At 45.8% G+C, this 14,259-nt stretch overlaps 1 protein-coding gene across 1 annotated transcript in view; it reads left to right on the top strand.

The window, feature by feature from the left end:
- Positions 1-1,560: 1,560 nt before the first annotated feature.
- VAC14 (VAC14 component of PIKFYVE complex) overlaps positions 1,561-14,259 on the top strand; it is a 137,871-nt gene continuing 125,172 nt past the window's right edge. Inside the window, exon 1 of the mRNA XM_036751805.1 lies at positions 1,561-1,942. Coding sequence (XP_036607700.1) covers positions 1,839-1,942 — 104 coding nt within the window. The 5' untranslated portion in view covers positions 1,561-1,838. The remainder of the gene's footprint in view (positions 1,943-14,259) is intronic.

Genomic DNA, 14,259 nt, shown 5'->3' with positions numbered 1-14,259 from the left:
CCCATGGAGCACAAGAACTCCCCTTAACTCCCATTAGCAGAGACACCTACTTCTCTGTCCAGCAAGGGCAGCTCTCCAGCCTGTGGCCACAATACCCGGAGTGCCTGTATCTCTGTCCTCTTCTCCAGTTGAATGGTCACATTCAGTCGCTGCCTCCCAGGGAAAGCACTTCACAGAGTGATTGTGTCTTTTTTTGTTTTCCACTTTTGCCATCCTTCCTGTCAAATAATAATGAAAAAAAAATACATTTCCTCTAGTTTGTTGGGGGAATGAATTGTTCTCAGGAAGAATATACAGAATGTTACCAGTAGGGGGAACATTCCCCAGCCTTCTAAATTAGAGGCTAGGAAATGACAAATTAACCTTAAGGGCCAAACTTGGGCCATGGTATCAAGGACAAGAAAATACCCTGCTCCCCCAAACACGCTCACTGACAACACTAAATCTCTCCCTTTCACCTGCTCCCGGATACCAGGACAGAGCACTTCTCTCCTTTTTTTCAGTTCTGGGGTCAATTTACTATACGTTTGCAGTCTGTCCAAGATTTCATTTCAACATGCACATACACATGTGTGAAAAATACCTATGTATATATACATGTACGTATAACATGCACATACATAGGTGGGTGAGTATTATGCTTTCATCAATCCAACTGCACATTTGTACAATATGCATTTCTCATCCACTTGGTTTTTTCTGTATAGTTAGGCCATCTTTTGGGTGACTATAGATCTCTTATAGGGCTTAGTTCTGTCAGCACAATGCCATAGGCAAAGAGCAGCTTGTGGAAGATCTCACCAGTGGGCATTTTTGGGCTTTGGTTTCCTGATAGTAATAATAGTTAACATTTACATAGGACTTTAAGGTTTAAAAATCATTTTCCTATGTTATCTCATTTGTTACAACAACCTTGAGAGGTAGGTGCTATTATAGGAGGGGAAACTGAGGCAAGCAGTGGTTAAATGACTTACCCAATGTCACACAGCTATGTTTTATTGTCCTTTTTTTTTTTCAGGGGGTGTTGGAAGGGTGGAATGGGAAGGAGAGAAAATGAATGCTTGAAAACATAAGTAAAACAAAATAGAAGTTACATTGAGCGGGCCTGGAGTGAGGAAGATCCAAGTTCAAATCCAGCCTCAGACTTTTAGTAGCTGAGTGACCTTGGACAGTGGCTTAGCCTCTGCCTTGGTTTCCTCATCTGTAAAACAGAATGAATTCACGTACTTTGCAGACCGTAAAGCGTTATAGAAATGCTGTTATTATGTAAAAACCAGAAAGGCTGCAGGGTGGAGTGAGAGGGGCTCCAGGCTCCCCTCCCAGCTCTAAATCCCGGGATCCTAAGGAAGCCTCTTCTCCAGCTCACTCTTACTTCTCAGAGAGACAACCACGTGCTGGAAATTGAAGTCCCCTCGGGGCAGAGGTGGGGCCTCCGACGTAAGGGGGCGTGTCCCTGCCTTGGCAGGGGCGGGCCTGAAAGGGATGAGGAGGCGGGGCCTCGAGCTACGGAAAGCGGAAGCGGCCTCGGGCGGGTCATGTGACTCGAGTAACATGGCTTCCGCCCCGTGAGCTGCCCTCCGGAGCCTGAGCCTCAGGTAGGACCGGAGCCGGAGCCCCTCTAGGCGGGGGGCCGGGGCGCGCGAGCCGCCGAGTGCGCACGCGCGGGAGGCGGGCTCCGGAGCCGCGAGAGCCGCCCGGGCTGAGGAAGCGGCGGCGGCGCTCATGAGGCAGCGGCAGCGCGGAGCGGGCGAGCGCGGAGCCGCAGACGTCCCCGCCGGGCCCCCGGGACCCCGCTTCTCGTCCCCGTTCTCCGGCTCCTCCTCGTCCTCGCCGCCGCCATGAACGCGGAGAAGGACTTCGCGCCCCTCACTCCCAACATCGTGCGCGCCCTCAACGACAAGCTGTACGAGAAGAGGAAGGTGGCGGCGCTGGAGATCGAGAAGTAAGAGCCGTCGGTGGGGGGGGGCGGGCGGTCTAGAGGGGGGAGGGGCAACCTGGCCGCCCCCGAGCCCCACCTCTCCCCGGCCGTGGGAAAGCAGGCGCCCCACTGCGTCGTTGGTGGAGTGGAGCTGGGGGAAAGCAGCTGCACTGGTGCATTGTTGGTGGAGTGGAGCTGGGGAAAGCAAGTGCATTGTTGGTAGAGTGGGCTGTGGAAAACCAAGTGCACTGTTGGTGGAGTGATCCCTGGGAAAGCAGGTTCTCTGTTGCTTTGTTCGAGGAGCAGAGAATTGGAGGATGCTCAAAAAGTCGCAGGACCGACTTGTACCAGAGGAGGGGACACAGCAGGGAGAGGAAGGGGCTTGCCCAAGCCCCCGCGTAGGCCAGAGCCCTTGAACAGTTTACAATAGTCCCGAGCCCTGTGCCGTTCCTTCGGCTCCGTGACCGCCTGCCGTTCCTTTGCCTTCCGGCGCTTCCCACTGTAGGGGTTTACCGTAAAGGACGCCTTGTCCCTTCCCTTCCCCCCAAACACCGGCTCTAGGCAGCAGCTCCCCCTGCGAGTGACAAGAGGTGACCGTGAACCCCTGCTGCCTCGCGTGACCCCGGCCCAGACCAGGGGATGAGGGACTCGGGCCTCCCCCGAGCTCAGTGATGAGGCCTGCAGAGCCCTCTCTTCTCTTGTCTTACACGTAGGGAAGCCGAGGCTCTGAGAGGTGAATGGCGGAGCGGGATTTGAACCCAAGGTTCGGCCACTCCTTTTGAACTCTAAAGGTACCGGTGCCCCGGGGAGAAATCGGTTCTGAACACTACCTTCTGGCCACTCTCAGGGGGAGGGTTCGGCCCTTTGTGCGCAGACGCCTCTGACCCTCTCCGCAGTCACGCCCCCTCCCCGTAGACAGCCCGGGTGATGGGGCATTGGTTGGCACGGAGGGCGCTGTCAAGCAGAGCGGGCTCGGGGCAGCGGCGAGCTTCAGAAAGAGGCTCCCCAGCTCGCTTGTAGGGTCAGTGAAAAGTGTCACTCATCGGGAGACCTCCAGGACCTTGGGCTTTGCCCAGTTTTTATCGATTCTCCGGCCCTACTTGGGCTTTATCGTATGATAACCTATTGTCAGAGGCCCAGCATTGAACCGTCCAACTTGGTGTGTTATTTCTACCCGTGTTGTAAGGGATCTCTCTCTTCCCGTTTTCCCGTGTTCTAGCAGATGTTTCCGAAGTTGATTTTTCACAGCCTTTAAACGCGCCTGTAGACTCCACATAATCCGGTATGACTGACTGCAAAGCCACAGATGAGTCAGAGTCACAGGCATTACTCATTTGTGGAGGATGAACAAGTGAGCTCAAAACTTTGGGTCTAAAAGTGAAAAGCACGGCTTGCTGTGAAGCACTCACCTTTGGGTTTGCTGCTGCCCCTCCAGACAGGGCGGGAGGCTGGGATCTCCTGGGGACCGTAAAGGCACTCCCATCTCATCCCCTCCTCTTATACATTGTGCACGTGGCCAGCAGAGGAGTTAGCATTCAGAGTGGACTTGTGCGGGGCATCATCCTCGTCTCAGGGAAGAAAATGAACCTGGTTCCCTGGGTAACAGGATCAGATGCCGGCCTGATTTCTTGTTTTTAAAGTGTTTGGGACATTTTGGGCCATCTTTCCTACTCCCTCGTGTGCTTTGCCACATAGATCATTACCTTGGAGTTGCTGAGGCAGAGGAACACGGTGTCTGAGGTGTGAGGCACCAGTCAGGCGAATCATAAGAAGGTGAGAAGGGTTTAACGGTGCTTTGAGCATCTCTGAGCAAGAACTGGCTAAACCTTTACACAGCTGTGAGACTCTGACAGAATCCGGCTTCCCCTGTGAATGGCATTAGCTGTGCTGTTTGGAGGAATAGGGAACGTAGAGCCACGTGCCCCAAAGGCTGGTTCTGGGAGGCCAAGAATTCCCCCTGCCTGCCCCCCCCCCCCGCCCCCCAGCAGCTCTGATGACTTTCTAGCTTCATTTTGACAAGAATTGAATAGAAATTGAAACTCTGCGTGGTAATACATAACCAAGAAAGCACTTCTTCTTGGAATTAGGATGATTCTCCCCTTGCTGGGTAGATGGCAAGACAGATAAACTACCTCCCCTGTTCAGTGTAAGAGGCTTGTATGGTAGGAGTGCTCAGCCTGCGTTCTGGAGAGATGTGGATTCGAACCCCAGGGCCATGGCTCTACATGGTACAACCTTGGGCGGTTCAGCTAACCCCTCTGGGCTATACCTATCTCACAGATTGGCAGAAAATGGTTAATAACACATATTACTAGATAAGTGTGGGCTGTTGTCATCCTGGAATCTGTAAACTGGAAGACTTTGTTTTTTAACCCTGAGGTCATGAAACAGTGTGATGAACGAACGGAATGTGGTAAATGTTGATGGGGCATCTACTACATTCCAGGCTGTTGTGTTATCTTTGGTTCACTCTCCCTCAACCCCTGTATCCTCAGAACCCCTTTTCCAGGGGGTAAGGTATCTTGGACTGAGATTTCAGCGTGTCTGTCTTGGATTTGATGGGAACACCACCTTTCATGGATGATGGGAGATAGTCATTTTCAGAGTCTGGCCACATCATTAAATAGTCATTGTACTGAAAGAAATAAAACATTTTTCACTTGGATTTCTTGGCACCCTTCCGTTCAGATATTTATCGAGCATCTCCTATGTCCAGAATCCTTTGAGGCTCTATGGAGAATATAAAGATGAATTGGTTCCTGCTTTCGAGAGCTGTACGATCTAGAAGGAGGCACAAGGTCTCGGCATAATGCTGAGACAAGGGAAACCATAAGAGTACAAGAGGCACAGAGTCCTGTGGACTTGGCAGAAGGAGGAATCCCACATTTTTAGCATGAATAATTGCACTTGACCCTCACAACAGCCCTTGGAGTGATAGTGTGGTATCTTCATTTTGCAGATGAAGAAACTTGAGTTTCAGAGACCTTAAGTGATTTTCCAGAGGCTGGGTTAGAAACACACTCTCCCCGGCTACCAAGTCTAGAGTCTTTTCCACTTTACTTCTTGTCATGGGGGAAGAGCAGATAGGGAAAGAAGTTCCATAGCTGTTTTCCTGAGAAGGAAACACTAGCTCAGAGACCCAGTTTTGAATTGGTTGGTCAAGAACCAACCCTGAATGCATCACCAGTGACTTGGACTCCCCGTAGGAATTGTTGGTCCCCAATGCTTTGACCAGAATCCTGTGAAAGGCCCATCAGAGAACTTGCATTTGTGTCTTTTTCGAGAAGTTCCTGATCCACGAGGACTCCGGAGGATCTGTAGTCTAGCTGAAGTCAGAAAGCCTGTTGTAGGATCATAGATTTAGAACCAGAAGAGACATGAAGCCATCTAGTCCCACCCTCTCTTTGTACAGATGAGGCCCAGAGAAGGTCAGTCACTTGCCTAGCTAGAGTTACCCAGACAGCAGACAGCAAAGGCAGGGTTCAAATCCAGCCCTTCATTGGGCTGCCCTTGGGGGCTCACGAGCTCAGAGATCCAAAAATGTCTGTTCTGGCCCCTCACCCCCACCTGTCATCAGTTTGTCAAGTCCTTGTGCCTAGTAAGTATTCAGTAAATGTGCTGTTGATTATCTTCTAGACCTTTGGAGCAGGGGTACAAGAGGGGACAAAGTTTCTAGCTCTTCCAGTTCATTCATTTGAACTTGATGACATTTAGAAACTCAACATCAGTCTCCTAGCAAAGCAGGTGGTGAAGATTGTCCCACATTCTCTTGGGACAGTTAGAAGTGATTGACTTTGGAAATCTGCTACAAACCTTTCTTTGGAAAGTGCTGTCCAACAAGTTGTTGTGCCTGAATCCCTGAACAACCAAGAGCAGCTAGAAGAGCAATAATCGAGACCCAAACCTGCCTCAAGAAGGCTGCTCCTTCGTTTTTACCAATCCTGTGATGAGTGATGATGACCTCCAAAGGGCTTTGTTCTGTGCATTTAAGCTGCCAGTCTGTTACTATAGAATGTGAGCTCCTTGAGGCCAGGGAACAGTTGTTGGTTTTGTCTTTATGTCCCCAGTGTGTTTATTGCATTACAGTGTTTGCTGGTTGAATTGAATGATTCTATCACCTTGATTCTGGCCTTGTTTGAATGGGGCTCTGGTTAGAGCTAGAAGGATCCTGGATTTCCTCTTTAAGCCAGAGCAAAGACTGGGTCTGAAGGCTCGGTTTAAAACAGGCTTTGAATGGCCTTTTTATTGCTTTTCCTGGTTGGCGAAGCAATTCACTAAAAATATGCATAAAATTGATGATGTGGGAAAATTGGTAAAGACTACAAGATTGGTTATTTACAATATAGTTTTCTCATTTAGGACATTGATTCTCAAACTTTTTGTTCTCAGGACTCCTTTATAGTCTTAAAAATTATTAAGGACTTTTGTTTGTGTGAGTTATATCTATTGATATTTACTACCTTAGAAGTTTTAATTTATCATTTTAAAATAAACTCATTTTTAAATAACATTTTTATGAAAAATAACTTTGTTCCAAAATAAAAAATATTTAGTGAAAAGAGTGTCATTGTTTTAGATATTTTTGCAAATCTTGTTAATATCTGGTTTAATAGAAGACAACCATATGTCATATCTGCTTCTGTATTCAGTGTGTTGTAATGTGTTGTTTTGGTTTGAAGTATATGAAGAAAATCCAATATTATACAGATATGTACTGTAGTTGAAAAAGGGAGGAGCATTTTAAATGGACAGATAATGTTGTCTTATATTTTAGACCCCCCCCCCCCCAAGGAAGGGGAGGGGTCCCTGGACCACATTTTGAGAACTTCTAATTTCAGAATATGGTTCTCCAACTGAAATAAATCACTGGGAATGGCTGTATTTAACTGTAGTGAAATTTGCAAGTGAGGTAGTTTAATTGAAGATAAAGATGGCTGAACCATCAAATTATAGAATCTTAGAATTAGAAGAAGCCTTCAATTTATTCTCATCTCCCACCGTCTTCATGTATCTATCTTGTGACCCCAGATTCAGTACCTCCAAATGGAGCCCATTCCCTTCCTGGAGGTCATTCATTGTTTAGAAAATTAATTCTTATACCAAGTCAAAATCAGCCTCCCTGTTACTTCTGCCTATTGGTCTCAGTTCTACATTCTGGAATTCTACCAACTAAATGTGATCCCTTCACATGCTAGCCCTTCAGATATGTGAGGATGGCAGTCATACATCATGTGAGGATGACAGTCATCCTCCCCTCCCCCAGCCTCTCAGCCCAAGCCTTTTCTTTTCTAAGTTAAGCATCCCAACTCTTTCAGCCATTTCTCATATGACTTGGTTTCAAGTCTTCTCACTATTCTGGCCACCTTTCTGTTGATATGGGTCAGTGTAACAATGTCCTAATTAAAATGTGTCACCCAGAATTGAACAGTACACTCCAGATGTTCTTTGACCAGCACAGAATAACTAATTTCCTTGTTCTGGATAATATCCTTTGATTACTATGGCTGGACATGTCATGGGCACTTGGCAGCTACGTTGTATTGTCGACCTGCATGTAGATTATTAGAGTCAGCTGAAAAGGCTAATTTTTTTTTAAAAGAATTATTGTTAAGTTACTTCTTTTCTATTTTTTTACTTATCAACTGATCTTTTTGCTTAAGTATAGGACTTAATAAGGTACCTCTAATAAATTTTAGTTCAGTTCAGCCTTTCATGGCCATTGTGATCCTGTAATCCTAGTTATTAATTGTTCATTCTGCTCTCTGTGAGCCACAGGTAGGAGAAGCATGCCATTTAGACCTGTTGAATCTGCGATAAAATTGTTCAAGAGGTGATCACCCTGCAGCACCAGTGGGAGGAGAGGCCTGACTCCTGGCCACTTCCTGGATCTTATTCCATTTTCTGTACCTTCAGAATGAGTAGTCTCCCAGAACTGTCCTAAGCCCTCTTCTTTCCCTTATGATGTTGTTGTTGTTTAGTTGGTCAGTGGCGTCTGACTCTTTGTGACTCCATGGACCATAGCACACTATACCCTTCTGCCTTTCACACTCTCTTGAAGTCTGTCCAAGCTCATGGTCATTGCTTCCATGATACTTTCTATCCATCTCATCCTCTATTGTCCCCTTCTTCTCTTGCCTTCAATCTTTCCCAACATCAGGGTCTTTCCCTTATGTGCTCTTATCTATTCCCGTGGAATCGGGGCGGGGGGGGGGGGGGGGGGGTTTTGCGCGCCATATCTGTACAATCCAGCCTGAGCTCTGGCTCCACGTGTCCGCTCACCTGCTGGACATTTCCACCTGCTTGTCCTATAAGCCCCTCAATACCTCACTCAAAAAAAGACTGAATTCATTTTCTTGTGCCTTCTTCCTCACTTCCTTCTCTCTGCAGATGGATACTGCCGACATTTCAGTCACCCAGATTATTGTTGACTCTTCCTCCTCCTTCACTCTCTAGAATCCAGTTGTCATTAGTTACTGCTTCTCAACAGCTTTCACCCCTATCTCCCCCCAACTTCCCATGACCACCTTTTATCTGCACTAGTGTAATAATCCCAAATTCAGAGCATCTTAACCTGGGGTCCATGAACTTTAAAAAACATTGTTTGATTACTAGATTTCAGTGTGATTGGTTTCCTTTGTAACCCCATCTGTTTTTATTTATTTATTTAGAAGCACTGTTGGGAGAAGGCATCCATGGGCTCCACTGGACCACCCACAAAAGGGTGAAGAGGCCCTGCTGTAATTTCACTCTGTTGCCAGTTCTCCCCCTTTCTGTTTCACATTTCAGCCATCGGCCAGAATGATGTTGCTAAGGCATTGGCCTGTGGCATTCGCCTGCTCAGAAACTCTAGGGTAAGAGCTCAGCCTGGCTCCATCCTGCCTCTCCAGCCTAATTTCACATTCATCTCCTCCCTGTACTGTACTTGAGGCAGCTCGGTGGTACAGTGCACAGAGTGCTGGGCCTGGAACAAAAAGTCCTGAGTTCAGATCCCATCTCAGACACTTACTGAGACAGGAAGAGTTGACCATGACTAAAATAACTGAACAACAGAAAATGGAGATCATAACAGCACCTCCTTCTCAAGGTTATTGTGAGGATCAGTGAGATAATAGTATTTGTAATGTACTTAGCCCAGTGCCTGGCACATAAGAGACACTTAATTAAGTACTTCCTTCCTTCCCTTCCAGCCAAACAAGACCATTTGTTATTTTATATACTGGGCATGTCAGCTCTCTCCTCCATGCATTTGAACAAGCTGGTGCCCTCTCTGGAGCACATTCCTCATTTTTGCCTTTCAAAATCCTTGTCTTCTATCCAGGTTCCACTTAATCAGTGTTTATTGAGTGACTCTGAAGGAGATACCTATATGTTTATTTAAAGTAAATATCCCTTCGTAAAAGCCAGTTGATGTTGTGGTTAAATGGAAATGGAGGGTCTAGTCACTAACCTCCTATCCCCTCCCTTCTAAAACCTTCCTCAATCATTCTCAGCCACTGGGACCTTCTCCCTCTCAAATACTCCTAAAGTTCTTGGTCTGGATCTCTTCTTTACCCTGTACCCTGTAGTACACAGATCTGTGCTTGTGTTGTGTGCCGCCACCATCCCCTCTACCGTCTTAGCCTACTACTTTGCCCATAGTAGGGACTTAATAAATATTTGTTGTTGAATCAATTAATTAGCACTTTGAGAGCAGCCATTCATCTGTTCTGTATCTACTTGATTCTCTTGTCATGCATCCTATATTTCTCCAGCCTGTACCTAAGACTGTCATGATAGATTCGTTTCTAATATACCAAAGCATTGGTGAATTCCAAATAAACTATGTCTACATTTCCAATTTAGAAGAAGAGTTACCCTAGCAAAAATGAAAATGAATTACTTTGGCTTAATTTGCTATTAGGTGTGATGGTGCCTAGTAGTTACTCTTTCTCTTTTTGAAGCCCTTGACAGCCTGATTCGACCCTACCTTGCCAGGCTGAATAATAATTCCTCCACTGCCTCACCTATCCCTCAAATTACTTGGTTTTTATTTGTATATATTTTGTATGTTCTTGTATGTGTACATATTTTTCCACCAATTGAATGTATATTCCTGATGCTATCTGTGTTAACCTCCTTCATTGGCAAAATGAGATATTGATGGTAAAATGAGACTAGATGGTCTCTGAGATCACTCCCAGTTCATGTTTTCTGATTCTGTGATATGTGGCCCTTGAAGGCAGGGACAGTTTCATTGATTTTGTATCGCTAGGACAGGGGTCAGCAAACTACTGCAGTGAGCTCAGAATGGTTATTTTATTGTAAAATACAATGAAATTTTATTTTAAAATGTAAAAACCGTTCTAAGCATAAAAATCATTTTTAGCTTGAGAGCTAGTGTTTGGCAACCCCTGCTCTAGCACCTGGGACAGTCCCTGGCATATAGTATGTGCTCAGTAAACACTCATTGATTAAGTTCACAAACTTTTAAATAACCAGGACTGGATGTTAAGGTCACTGGGGTTTAGTTTGAAGAATTGTCTTCTTCCATTTATTGAAAATTGGGGCCATATCTGTCCATTTCTCATTGCTGAGAACCCTTCTTGATCACCACAGTTCCTCAAAGATCATCAATAGTATCTCTGCAATCACAGTTGCAGGCTCTCTCAATACCCTGAAGTATGATTAATTGATCTGGTTCAAGAGACATGGACTCATTTATAGCATGATGTTTAAAAAAATCAATCATTTTTTAATCAATAAAAATTTATTTTAAAAAAAGGAATGACAAAAATTAAAAATTCGGAAAGCCACTAGAAACTTGTGTAATGTGTATGCTCTTACTCTGAGTCGATAGACATTTAAAAAGCACCTTCTCTTTGCTTGCAAATCATGACATCACCTTCCTGTTGTTGTGGTCCTCTTTGAGAAAGAAGGACAAACAACCTGTGAGTAGTAGTAGCTGGGGACCCAACTAGCCAGTTCCAGTTGAGCAGTGCAACTCCCTCCCTCCTTCCTTCCTTCCTTCCTTCCTTCCTTCCTTCCTTCCTTCCTTCCTTCCTTCCTTTCTTCCTTTCTTCCTTCCTTCCTTCCTTCCTCCCTCCCTCCCTTCCTTCCTTCCTTCCTCCCTCCCTCCCTTCCTTCCTCCCTCCCTTCCTTCTTTCCTCCCTTCCTTCCTTCCTTTCCTCCCTCCTTCCCTCTGCTTCCTTACCTATGGGTGCTCTGCCCAAAGGAATATAAATTTTGATCACTGAAACCACACAAAATATCTTGGTGTTTACAGGCTGGATTTCTTTTTTCTGGACCATACCTTAAACCCAAATCACTCTGACTCTCATTGATTGGCCAACAGTAGATCCCAGCCCAAGCTTCACTTCGTCTTTGGGTCCTGATGGCTCAGACTGAACATAAATAGCGATTGTTTTGGTTTTGGCCAGAAGTCCCCTCCCAGACTGACTTTTTTTTTTTTAATTTTTAACTGGATAAAAGAGGCCAGTCTTTGCCTCATCTTTATGTAGCCTTAATCGCTGAATGGGCTTTGTCTCAGTCAAACTGAGACCTGGGAAAGACCTTAGCTTAAAAAGACCAAGGTCTCCCATTGCATCCAGGGTCATCTTGAGTCGTCCTGATCTACATCTTGTCCCTGGACCCCGTTGGCTCCAGAGGGGTGAGGCTGGTGACTCTGCACTACCTCACTTAAATCCAGTTCACCCGCATGTCATGGCATCACCTCCCCGATGTTTGGCCCTCTTCAGTAACAAAGGACAAACAACAACAGTCTGTACACCAAGCATGTTACTGATCTCTGAGGATGCAAAGTCAGACAATTCCCCGCCTTCAAGGAGCTCACACTTCTAAGGGGAAAACACAAAAAATGCTGAAAGAGGAGCTAGGGTTTGGGAAATGCTGCCACCCCCCACTCCACCCCAGGGCCCTGTGATCAGCACCTCCCCTCCTGATTCCTGGGGGAATCTAACCCTCAGGGGTTTGTGGGGGTCACTGTTCTCTGCTGGCCTTAGTTCACACTCCCAGCGGTTATCTTTCCAGTTGTTAGATGGTCAGTTACTAGGCCGAATTCCCATTAAAGCACTTAACATAGATTGGCTTTTACTTTCCTTTTACCCTTTAGAATATAAGAGAAATGTATGGACATTTCCCTCAAAGTCAGTCATTTAATGGACATTCATTAGATACCTCCTGTGTGCCAGGCACTGTGCTAAATGATGGGGATACAAAGAGAGGCAAAAGATTCTGTGCTTTCAGGTATCTCATGGACTAATAGAGGATACAACATACAAACAGCTACGTAGAGACAAGCACTATGCAAGCTATATTAGAGATAATCAACAGAGGGAAAGCTCTGGAATTAACGGGAATCCAAAAAGGCTCCCCATAGAGAGCGGGGTTTTAACTGAGACTTGAAGGAAGACTGGAGGTAGAAACGAAAAATTCTAGGCATGAGGGACAACTGGTGTCACTGGATCAAGGATGTTGTGAAAGAAGCCCAGAAGGGAGTGGGAGTGGGGGTGGAGCACAGGTTTTGAAGGACATTGAGCACCAGTGGATTTTGTATGTGATCCTGGAGGCGATAGGGAGCCATTGGAGCTTACTGAGTAAGGGACAGTAGACACAGTCTGACTGGCAGCTGAGGGGAGGCCCATCAGCAGCCTGTTGCACTAGTCCAGCGTGAGGTGACGACAGCGTCAAAGGAGAGGAGGGGTCGTACGTAAGAGCTGTGGCAAAGGACTCAGTGTTGGAAACAGTAAACTCCTGTCCTCTGTTTTGCACCATATAAATGTTGGCTATCATTTTATTATTATTATTCTTGTTGCACCTCCAGTAAGTGTAAGCACCTCCAGTGCTTAGCAGAGTGCCTGGCACGTAGTAAGCATTTAATGCTTGTGGCCTGCCTGCCTGCCTGTGTGTGAGCTGGATCCCAGGGTTGCCTTCGTTTGTATTTCTCTGTCAGTGATTGGGAGCGGTTTTTCCTATGGCTGTTGATAGCTTGGATATCTTCCTTTATGAACTGCCTGTTCATATTTTTGACCATTTATCAATAGGTGGATGACTCCTTATAAATTTTGATCAATTATATGCACGTACAATTTATATATGTGTATGTATATTAAAAAGAGACCTTGATTTTTCCCGTGAAATGTTTCTCTTCTCATTTTAAGTGCATTGGTTTTGTTTGTGCAAAAACCTTTCATTTTTCTGTAACTCAAATTGTGTTTTTATCTTTTGTGATCTTGTCCTATATCCTTACTTCCTTACTCTTCGGTCCTACGGAAGTTTATTAAATAAATGGGAGTGCATCTAGATTTTCCTGCAGAGCCACAGTTTGGTTTTTACTAAGGCAGCCCCCTCAGGCTTTCCATCCTGCTGCCTACAGGATTACAGGCCAGTTAGTTCACTTCTGTGACTCCTGTTTCTTCTCCTGTGAAGTGAGGACAGCAGTGATGGGCCCTGGACTCCTAAGACATGTCTGAGAGAACAGTGAGATTCTTTACGCAGCTGCCTTGCCCAGGCATGGTTAAGAAGGTTTGTGTAAAAATATGACCTGTGTTTACTGCCTTTCAGCATTCTCCTGTGGTACTTCTTTAAAAGTGCCCTTTCAGAAACAGTTGTTCTTTCTTGTGTTAGGAGGGTCCCCCTTACATGCTAGATGACCACTTGGCAAATATGTTGTTCAGGAGATTCTGAAGGTGGGAGTTGTACTCAGGTTGACTCAGAAGTTCCTTCCAACATAGGGATTCTTTGCTCCAGTGATAGTCATTTAGAAGCACACACACAACCCCCCCATCCCCCACTCCCTGACTGCACTGATACTTTGTTCTGTGACTTCCTAAGACACTTCTTATGTAGTACTGCCTAGTCTGGCACTGAGCACCTGGTACATACAGTGATCTGTCTCTGATGGTGCTTAGTAAGTAAATGTTGATTTGATTTAGGCCAGCCCAGTTCGAGATTTCTCCCCATAAAGTCAAAAAGAGAAAGCTCTGAAGGATGAACCTGGGGAACTTAAGAGTCACATTTCAGCTCCAGACGTGGTCTGATCCATGAATTGGGAATGCTAACTCACTGTGTGATGGGTGCATGTTTTGGAGAATCGAGAGGAGAGTTGGAGAAATTTCCTCATTCATTTCCTTCAATATGACTCTTCCTCTTCTTTGGCCCCTACTCCCCACCTTTACTGGAATTCTGTGACCAGGAGAATAGATAGGATTCTGTCAGCTGTGTCTGATGCTCTCCAGCTGGATATGGCTATTTTAATGTGTATGGCTTAAGTAGTGCTCTGTGTGTGTGTGTGTGTGTGTTTTTACACAAAGTGCTAATTTCTTGGCATAAAGTTTATAGATTCA

The sequence above is a fragment of the Trichosurus vulpecula genome, chromosome 3 (assembly GCF_011100635.1).
Source record: "Trichosurus vulpecula isolate mTriVul1 chromosome 3, mTriVul1.pri, whole genome shotgun sequence".
Classification (NCBI taxonomy): domain Eukaryota; kingdom Metazoa; phylum Chordata; class Mammalia; order Diprotodontia; family Phalangeridae; genus Trichosurus; species Trichosurus vulpecula.
The sequence above is the reverse complement of the archived record's forward strand: the minus strand, read 5'-3'. Positions and strand labels throughout refer to the sequence as shown.